This window comes from Lycorma delicatula, chromosome 2 (assembly GCF_047948215.1).
Source record: "Lycorma delicatula isolate Av1 chromosome 2, ASM4794821v1, whole genome shotgun sequence".
Taxonomy (NCBI): domain Eukaryota; kingdom Metazoa; phylum Arthropoda; class Insecta; order Hemiptera; family Fulgoridae; genus Lycorma; species Lycorma delicatula.
Genome location: NC_134456.1, coordinates 141,640,366 through 141,651,132, shown reverse-complemented (window position 1 = coordinate 141,651,132; position 10,767 = coordinate 141,640,366). Strand labels below are relative to the sequence as shown.

General features: G+C 27.1%; 1 protein-coding gene across 15 annotated transcripts in view; it reads left to right on the top strand.

Annotated features, from left to right (window-relative positions):
• The first annotated feature begins 348 nt into the window (after nucleotides 1-348).
• LOC142319274 (inactive dipeptidyl peptidase 10) overlaps nucleotides 349-10,767 on the top strand; it is a 362,606-nt gene continuing 352,187 nt past the window's right edge. For 4 of the 15 annotated variants that reach the window (XM_075356364.1, XM_075356358.1, XM_075356366.1 and 1 more), the window contains exon 1: nucleotides 349-622. Coding sequence is in view for 2 of the 15 variants with exons in the window: in XM_075356370.1 (XP_075212485.1) it covers nucleotides 721-722 (2 nt within the window). In the remaining 13 variants the exon portion in view is untranslated. Of the gene's footprint in view, nucleotides 723-5,000; nucleotides 5,174-10,767 lie in introns of those variants that run through there. The other 11 variants (XM_075356365.1, XM_075356371.1, XM_075356356.1 and 8 more) reach the window with 5 other exon arrangements.

Here is a 10,767-nt window from a genome sequence, read left to right as displayed (position 1 = left end):
AGTGTTGATAAAAATAAATTCAGCTGAATATCTCAAGACCTTGTCCAAAATAATTAGCAATAAATAGGTGTAAACAAATTGAAATAATAATAGAAATTACTACTAATTTTCTTTATTTTATTTTCTTACCGATTTAGCACATGTACCGCATAGGATCGGTAAAAGCAGGAAACCGTAATCGGTTTAATATTTTAGTGCTTAAAAGTGAAAATTATTTTATAATTCAAATTAACGTTATAATAATGCAACATGTTAATGTAGATATAGATAAGTAAAAAGGAGGAGGGAAAAGATACATAATGAGAGAGTATAAGAGAAAGGGAGAGAAAGAGCGATCGGGCGAGTAGAGAGATGTCTATCGATTGCCGGTTGCAGCGGCGCCGACTTCGTTGCTGAGCGCCGTAGCCGCGACGCTGGGCGCCACCGCACCGCCAGTGGGCTCAGTGCCTGATGGATACCCGGCAAGATGAGATGCCGCCGGGACCACTACTACGGCCGACTACAATTATTATTATTGCAACTAGTACTGTATATTTACATTCAAAATTTCCGCCTACACTTTGTACTAGCAACGTTTTCAAAGACATCATTAGCTCCGACTCGGTGCCAAAAACTTCTCTAGGTAAGTTTTTAATAGAAACAAAAATACATACTAGCTGTTAATACATAATAGAAAAAAAGAGCGCACATTTGAAGCGAGTCCATGCAGACAAACAGGAGATGTAAGTAACAGAGCGACACTGTACGATAAATCGTAGCGCTGCTTTCGCTTGTACCTTCGCCTCATCATTCGCAATTCTTTAACAACTTCATCAAAATATAATAATAAATAAATTACATCTTACTAATAACTTGTAAATGGTTTTTATTTTTTTTTTTTAATAACAATTATCATTATTTAAAATCTTCATTATTTTTTTCTCATCTTTTTTACCTAGATTTTTTAGAAATTTTAATGTTAAAAAAGTGTTTATGAAGATTTTACACCTAAAATACTACATAAAAAAATTACAAATTATTATATTTTATAATAAAACATTAAATTACAATTTTTTTTTTGGCAGAAAACTGAATTAAATTTATGATAGCTATATATACTTATCGCTAGATGTTCAGTAAGTTTAGTTAACTGAACTTAATTTTTTATTGAAAAAAAAATTAAACTACGAAAAAAATCTTATAAATTTTTTTGTACCAATATATACATATTAAATCAACTGTGAATAGCTGACTCACTGAAATTAATTCCCTATTTATTTGTCACAAACACGTAAATTGTTAAAAGCAAAATTTTCTCTTTTAATAAATTTATTTGAATAGAAATTTTAAGCACACATTTTTAATTGTTTATTTTACGTATATATATATATATATATATATATATATATACGTAAAATATATATATATATTTTTTTTTTTTGTTTTATATATTTTAAAACCTACAGAATAACATACGCATATTTAATTATAAAAATAAAATATATAATTGTGGTGTAAAATAGGTTATTCTCATTGAACTAGACTCATTTTGGTTTTACCTAAGAGTAGATTATAATTAGTACTTCAAAATAATTTTTCTTTTTAAAAGTTTCTTTAACAATAAGTAATGTGAAGGCAGACGGTTACTAGAAAAAAAAAAATTCTTATAGGTAGAAAAATTAGCAATCCTGATTAGTAAATTATTCTTTAGTAAAATGTAATTATTTGTTAAAACTGCTTTCTGGGTAGTTTTCATAGCCTATAATTCAATAAAATATTTTTTTTAAATAATTTTATCAAATACTTGTATTATAAATGAAATTAAAAGTACTTACAATAATTTTCATTTTAGAATAATAAGAATAAAAAAGTTTAATATAGTTTTAATACTAACAACGGCGAATTTACTAATTTTTTTAAAGCCCCCAATTGTTTTTTTAATCTATTTTTAGACTATTCATCAATTAAAATTTAAATAAAATTAATTTTTTTATAAAATTTGATTCTATTTCGTTGAATGGATTTTTATAATTAGATTTCTACGATACATTCTTCAATAATTAGGTTTTTTAAATAAGAGATTGATAAAATACGAATTATTTTTAAATATAAATTTATAAATTTAAAAAAAAAAATTGAAAGTGGTTTTTTTCAAAGTGTTTAATCTTTGTTTTTTTTTTAAATAAAGTAATTTCAAAATTTATTTATATAGTTAATACGCAGTCAAATATTAAAACCTGCATTTGAGATCAAACAAATGATCTAAACATAACAAAACATAGATCTGCGCACGCGTGCGCCCGCGCATATGTTGCTGTGTAAATTTGATATTGTCGCATAATTAAAAAATATATTTGTAATAATGATAATAATATGATACACAAAATAAGTAACATACATATATTGTAAACAAATAAAAATATTACATATAGGATTTTTCATTTACTTTGAAATTCGGTGTCGCTTACTTAAAAGTTATATCTGATTTAAGATTTTTATTTTGTGTGAAAAAAAAAATTAACTTTAAATTATCTCACATTTTTATCAAAAATGTTTAAGTAAAATAACCAATAAAAAACAAGAATTAGATGAAAATGTGTTTAATGAGGTGTTTGCTTATATATAAACATTTTTTTTTCTTTTTATGATGCATATGTCGAATTTTTTTAATTGAAAATGATAATTAAATAACGTAAAATATACATTTACTGGTTCATTGTGTTGTGTGAAGGGGAAAAAGGAAAAATAAATGTTTTAATATTATTCAAGATTTCCCGGGAATTTATGAAAATCCAGGGGCCAATTACCCTACACGAAAGTAAAATACTTTTTTTATCTTAGTTTAGGAATCGATTTCAAATCAAATACGAAACATTTACGTCATATTTTTAATCTTCACAAATTATTAAAGACCCTTTGACTAATATTGTTTACATTTAAAAAAAAAAATTATTTATCAATTTTACTTTCCTTATATATTATCATATCTATGTAGTTATTTTCACGGTTCTCTGAAATAAAATACATTGACAATTAAGTTATTGTGTAAACCGACTATAAAAACTACATTTTTCTTAAACAAATTTTAATTTTATTTAAAAATATTACGGTTCAACTTTGGCACATAATTCTTAACGAATGAAAGTAACGTTTTAAAATTAAAAGTATAATTTAAAAGTTTAAAAAGAAGTAGAAATTGCTTTCATTAATCATAAACGAAAGTAAATGAATAAAACTAAACCAAAATTTAAACTAGTAAAGCCTGTTCTTTAATATAACTAACATGAGGGTATTAGACTTATTTTCAGTTATAAGTTTTTTGATTAAGTAGGCTGAAATTTATTTTGTCGTAATGAAACTTCTCTAATTAACTTTCTACCTATGTGTATATGTACATAATTAGCAAGATATTTCAACTCTTACTAACTCAGTTTTGTAGCAAGGAATTATAAAACATCTCAACAGAATTTTGAAAAATTTCTACAAAAAAAAATTAATTCAAAACAAATTTTACATTTTTTTAGTACTATTGTGATAAATAAAGTTGAAAAATACTTTTCATCTCAATAATTCCTTCATAGAAAAATTAATAAAAAAGTATCTAATTGAAAAAAAAATAAACAATTCAAGTAACTTCTACTTTTAGTGTTCCCACTCTGATTACGAACAATTAAAAAAAGAAAAAATAATTTCAAGTTGATAGTTTGGAACGATAAAATTATAGTAGAAATCCGACTTTTAAGTCTGTACCAAACCATCTTTTAGTAATATTAATAACAAAATAATTTCTACCATTACCAATAAAATTTCTAGTCGATAATTTAAAAGTCAAAAATACGACAAATTTATTGAATAAGATTTTTATGGGAAAAGTTGTTTTATTAAACGTTTTCAACAAAAAAAAATTAGTTTATTATTTAAAGCTATATTCAAGATGTGTTAATGGGATAAAAAAACACTTGAATAAAATGTTTGCTCCGTTCATCCTTCTTCGAAATACACTTCCATATCATAATACACTTCCACCTAATCATTTGTTTCATCGAAAATGTAATGTATTTAAATTAATATATTAAACCGCATAGTTTTAGGAGAAAACTATAATAGATTTTTTTTAATTTAAATGCGCGTGCGCTCACACACAACACAAGCGCGAGCACATACGAATGGATACGGTAAAAACATTGTTTTATAGATTTTAATTGGTTTGAACTTGAGAAACTCTAAACGTAAAACAAAAATAAAAAATATGTTGTTGAAATTTTATTTGACCATTAGCAATACATTTGTATACATTTATTAGTCAACTTCATAAAAATTATAAAGTGAAAAATATTACATTAATTATTATTTTTAAAATAAAGTAAATTTTTAATTAATGAATCAATTCTCACAAAACTCTCCAAAAAAAAAAATGTAAAACTAGTGTGGAATAAACCAAAATATCGCTTGCTAATTCCCCAAATTTCCTTTAGAAATTAAATATTAATAAGGAAAAATTTTAAAGTTATAAATATCCTTGAAGAAAAATAACAATTGAAAGAATAGGTGATAAAATGTGCAACCAATTTAGATTAAATTTATATAAAATACAGTTCAGTACTAACATATATATATATCAATTTTTTTAATCATGGTCCGATGGTACGATATATAATTTATTTATATAATAATTTTCACTTTTCAATAATTTTAAATAGTATGTTCGAGCGCTTTCAGATTAGTAATCCACCCTCAGGAACAGTGATGTGTTATAATTATGACTATTTACTTCACATATCACTAATTATACTAACTTGAGTTTTTAAAAGAAAACTTATAAATATAACAATTGATCGTCAAAAGGTAAAATAATGTCAAAGTTATCCGTCACGTTAGTATGAAGGTCTCAATTGTTATGTTCCATTAGTATGAAGCAGTATAACCAAGCATAAAGTTTTTGATTCTTAGGTTGGTTATACTGCTTCATACTAATGAACATAACAATTGAGACCTTCATACTGACATGACGGATAACATTGATATTATTTTACCTTTTGACGATTAATTGTTACATTTATAATTTTTCTTTTTAAAATTCAAGTTAGTATAATTAATGATATGTGAAGTAAATAATTATAATTATAACACATCAATGTTCCTGAGGGTGGATTACTAATCCGAAAGCGCTCGAGTATACTAATAAAGATTGTTGGTAAGTGAAAAAACTATTATATAAATAAATAACTTTTATATGCTTTAGAGAAAAATATTTTTTCATATATTCATGCGGTTATTTATAATCTCATCCAGTATAATTTAGATATAAATAAAAATAAATTTAATATTTGTTATTTTTAAAATTAAATATTATCGAACTAGAAAATAATATGAATTTTATAGGTAATAAATACTAGAGAAAAATCATCAATAGTGAAATTCATTAATAATAATTAGCATAACCTAAGATAATAATAAGCTAAATACTTTTCCTGCAAAATAAAAATCTAGTTTTGTTGAAAATATATTGATAAGGCAGCATATCGTGGAATGATAATTTTTCACATCCAGTACACAATTCTGTTTCGGAGATCACCAGCTAAACAGAATTTAGAAAGTGTTTTCATACAGAAAACCCCATTAGAAACACGACAGGGATTTGGAAATATGAAATCAGTAACAAACATTTTTAAGACGTATAATAATAGTCGATGACTTATTTGCTTTTATAATTTAATCATCTTGTTTCTTATCTATGAAGCGATAATGAATTTTTTTCTGGGCGGATATAAAAAAATAATAATTAAAGGCTCATGAATATAATACAACAACAAATGAAAAAAGAAGCTTTTTACAAGTTCATAGAATTACATGATTCATCGTAAAGTTAATATAGGAATTACTATGTAAGAGTAATTATTTTCTCTGATATTAAGAAAAATTAATTTCTCTTCCTAATAAACGAGTTTTTGTAGTTAACTCTAGGTTAAGGTCTACAACCCGCCGGGTTGGTCTAGTGGTTAATGCGTCTTCGCAAATCAGCTGATTTCGAAGTCGAGAGTTCCAGCGTTCAAGTCCTAGTAAAGGCAGTTACTTAAACATGGATTTGAATAGTAGATCGTGGATACCGGTGTTATTTGGTGGTTGGGTTTCAATTAACCATAGATCACAGGAATGGTCGACGTGATACTGTACAAAACTACACTTCATTTACACTCATAAATATCATCATCATTCATCCTCTAACGGTGATTACCGGAGGCTAAACAGGAAAAAGGAAGGAAGTTTAAGGTCTAAAACCTTAACCCCTATACCTAAACCTAATTTTACCTTAGCCTAAGCTTAATTTGAATTAAATCTCCGTGGCGCGAGTGGTAGCGTCTAGGCCTTTCATCCGGAGGTCCTGGGTTCGAATACCAGTCGGACTGGCATTTTTCATACGATAAAAAATTCCATATCCTACGCATAAGCTTCAAGCTTACGTAGCGATATCAAGCAAAAAAAAAAAAAAAAATCTGACCACATATATTCTGAAGATATTGATTATTTATAATCCGTTATTAATTCTTTGCTTCAGGTCATTAACCAACAAATGGATCGTATCATTAACCAACATATCTCAAATTTTTTTTAAAATTAAATTTCTTTGTTACTAGACCTATAACTTTTCTCGTAACCGTACTTTTTAAACTTTTATCAACTTATAAATATAGAAGTAAATGGAATAATTAAAAGTTCACCGATATCTTTTATAACAGCTGTTGACTATAATAATAATAATGTTGGTTATAATTCAAACTGAATGCAATCAATTTTGAATGTCAAAGATTAAAGAAATGTTTTTAAAGAAAAAATTTAAAAACTTGCCTTACTTGTTTTAATGAATAATTCATCAGTGGAACTACTTTAATGTAAGGTATTGTTTAATACTTTTGTCAATTCTGATTTCAGTTTGCAATGAACTTTGTAAATGAACTCTTGAAAATAAAATAAACGAATGTATCTTATAGATAATCTGAACATAGATGGTTTTTTAAGTTATGTTCTATTTCGAGAGCTTTTGTTACGATTTTAACAACCTAATTTTAATGCAAAAAGAAAATTTTAAAATATTCTATTGAAAATGAATTGGAATGTGAAATTTTATGTATGTAGGATAATCAAGAACTTTTTACACATATTTTCTGTTTAAAATACTAAAAAATGAATTTACTCCTTATTTATTTATTTTAAAATAAAATCAATCGGTCAGCCAATAAGAAAAGTGATGGATATAGTATTCTGGGTTAAACACTTGTCAAGCGACTCTATTATTCTGCACGATCCTGATTCAAGTTCAAGTAATTTGATTTCAAACAGTTAAATTGTACCTTTGGGAAGTGCCTTTTTCGCTTGAATAGTAGACAAAGCTATTAAAAACCTTCTGAGATTATTCTTAATGTCCTCACAATTTGTACGCGTCCATGTCATTCTATAGAGAACTCTCATAAATATTCTTGAAAATTCTATTTAAAAATAAAATAAATATAAATGAAAATATAGATGTCGAATATGCTGTTAATGATATTAGAACCAAATTATGAAAGAAGATTCTAATAAAATAAAGGAAATTTGTAGTCTACTATATAAACAAAAATATTTAAAATTTTTTTAAAAGCTTTGCGTTGTTGAAAATATTATTTTACCCTGGATGAATGGTAAATGTACAATACTTTGAAATATGTTCAATGGTAAGTTTAAAACAAAACTAAAATAGAAAGTTGGATTTGATATAAGAGAAACCCATTACAAATGACTCGTTTTCACCGTGGTTTGAGCCTTTGTTAATATTTGTCGCACGGAAGGGTTCAGTTGATGTTTTAGTTTAGAGTTGAGTTTGTATGGATCTATTTTTGGGCAGTCCCCTGTGAATAGAAATTGAAGTCATTAGGAGTGCGATGTTTGTAACCTTAGATTGTTTGCTTCGAATGTCTAAATTTTACCGAGATAACATTTCTCGGAGGATCCGATTAGTTGTACTTAGTAATATCATATGGTCTTACGAAACTAACAAAAGACTAGTTTGTTTTACGAGAAGGGAAGATTGGATTGATATCTGCGCGTAATTTTAAGCTTTGATCTCATCTTATATGGTGATTAAATATTAATCTTTAATACAAAACCAGCCCAAGTACCAAATCTTGGCACAGCTTGATATTGAATTTTTACGGTTTATGTTATAACTTTGCCCTCAATATTTCAAAAATTACTGGTGCATGCGCATATTCTATTAATAATATCAAGCCAACATGAAATATGATTTTTTAACGAAATCTATGAATGAGCGGATAATATATGATGTTACTGTGTTGTTGATGATATTTGAGGATTATATTAAATTTATTCAGAACTTGTAGCATGTAAACTGAAAATGCCGAATCTCTTATTCCAAATTCAGATCCTAAAACGTTTTAGAAAAGATTACAAAACAGGTTTTTACAGATTATCGTACTCCCAGTTACAGTTTTACCAATTTTTTTATTTTCTGTTCATTGCATTTCTATTCAATCATTCACGGAATTCTATTATAATTCTATTTATTGCAATAGATTAGAATATTTTAACTAGTACTTAATCTTTAGCTAGAATGAATCACATTTTCGTTCAGGATTACGCACTGAATGATCAAGAACAGACACCTAATTACCGGTTTGCAGATCGGTATTCGAGAGCGCGGATTCTAAGTTGGTGAAAGAAATTCTGGGAAGCCTTCCTTTCATATCATCTTTATTAAAATCTAACCCTTTCATACTCTTTGCAGTACATTCTCACTTTTGATTTTGTCTATACTTTCACTTATTCCCCACTTTTTTTATAAGACCTTTCAAAATTGCCGAAGTATTTCTTTTCCATAATTCTGACTGCTCATGATTTAAATAGATTAGTGTGTGTATTTTAGATGGTGTTATGAGTATATATAAACCAATAGGATAGACCTTTGCAAGTCTATTCAAAACAAACAAATAATCGCGTCTGAAACGTGTTATTTTGAAATATCTTCATAATCACGAGTCAAATGCAAAAGTACAGGATCAAATTTGCAAGAAAACAACTAATAAACTAACAGAAAATCACTATCAATATAGTTTTTTAAAATTGCATTTTGAAGGCGTTAATTTAAAAAAAAAATTATCGTTAAGAAAGGGGCTGTAATCTTTTAAATTGACATATTTTATTACATTTAGTGTAAGTTCATCTTTAAAGTTTTATGAAAGTGTAGTTATTGCTTATCCAAAGACTAATACATAAAAGAAAATAGAGCAAATGGGTTGAACTACATCACTTTTATAGAAAACCCAAGATATAATGAAAAATATATGTTTTGATCATTGCACAAACAAAATTACAATTTATTACACGTAGTTAAGTTGTCTTATTGAATAAAAGTTTTTAAGAGAAAGAGGAATAGTCCAACACCAATCACTTAATGGATTTGAACACCCTATTAAAGTGTAAGACAGATCGCACATCGCAGGCCATTTTTTTTGTCGGTCAGAAGCATAAATTACCAGATAACGATTCAGTGTATTAGAACTAATAAGCTGCTAAAACGTATCGGTGGACAATTATTAATCATTATAAGCTAGAGAAGATGTACTGTAATGAATGTCTAATAACTTCCAACCTCATCAAATATTCAGAGCATGTACTGTTAATTGCTTAAATACGTTTAAACAGACAGAACTATAGTACAGTGAATATACAAAGATGAATGAACAAATTAAAAATGAACGACTGTGGATTGCCTAAATTTGGTTAATACTTTTATTTCATTTATGTATTTTGACTTGACATCTATTTTTGTATAATTTATATTAATTGAACTAAATTATGTTCATGTAAGCAGTACAAGTTAAAGAGTAATCAAGGAATGTTCAACGACGAAAGCAAAGACAGAAGGAATCTGGATTGGAAATTGTACCGATCCAAATTATGCATTCCCTTTACTCATAATTAAAGTAATTAAAAACTATCAATAAAATGTTTGTAACAAAGTAGGAGGGGAAAATAATGAAAGGCCGTTACAATTTATTGGTCACTACTTTTTCTCTTTCTGAAAAAAATTCATCTTGATTGAATTGTTCTATTTAGAGATCTAGATTTTCATGAAAAAATTAAAAACAGAAATATTCACTATCGGCCAGTTCATTTTTGGTTAGTATCGGTTCTTCATGATTTAATTAATGAATGTATAATTTCAGAGAAGCTAATTAAAGAACTGTTATACTTTAATTTTAAAAAACTCCTTTTAATTTACGTTTTATTTTGTTGGATTTTACCTATTGATATGTAGAACAGTCAATGCGTATGAATTATATTTCAGCACAGAAGGGTATATTAATGTGTTGGTTTACACTATACGCACACGACGGCACCGTAGCCATTTGAGATAAAAACGATTCTAGCCAGAGTCGAGTGGTATATTTCTTAAATGTACTGGTGTTACCTACAGAGGATTTCGTGCGGAAAGTATGAATATATTACTTGTTAGGAATTTGAATGTTTGTCTTAATAAAAAAGAAATCAACAAGCCACCTTCACTACCCGTTTTTTCTACTAAATCTGGAATCGATTATTTTTTATTCGTCAGATTGAATCTGGGTTCTTTGGAGTGACTTTTGTCTTATATCAAATAAAAAAAATTATGCCGATATCGTGGAGTTTTAGAAGCGTCTCAACCTTTCATCCGGAGGTCCCGGGTTCGAATTCCGGTCAGGCATGGTATTTTCCATATGCTTAATAATCATTTCATATTCGCATGCAAAAGCT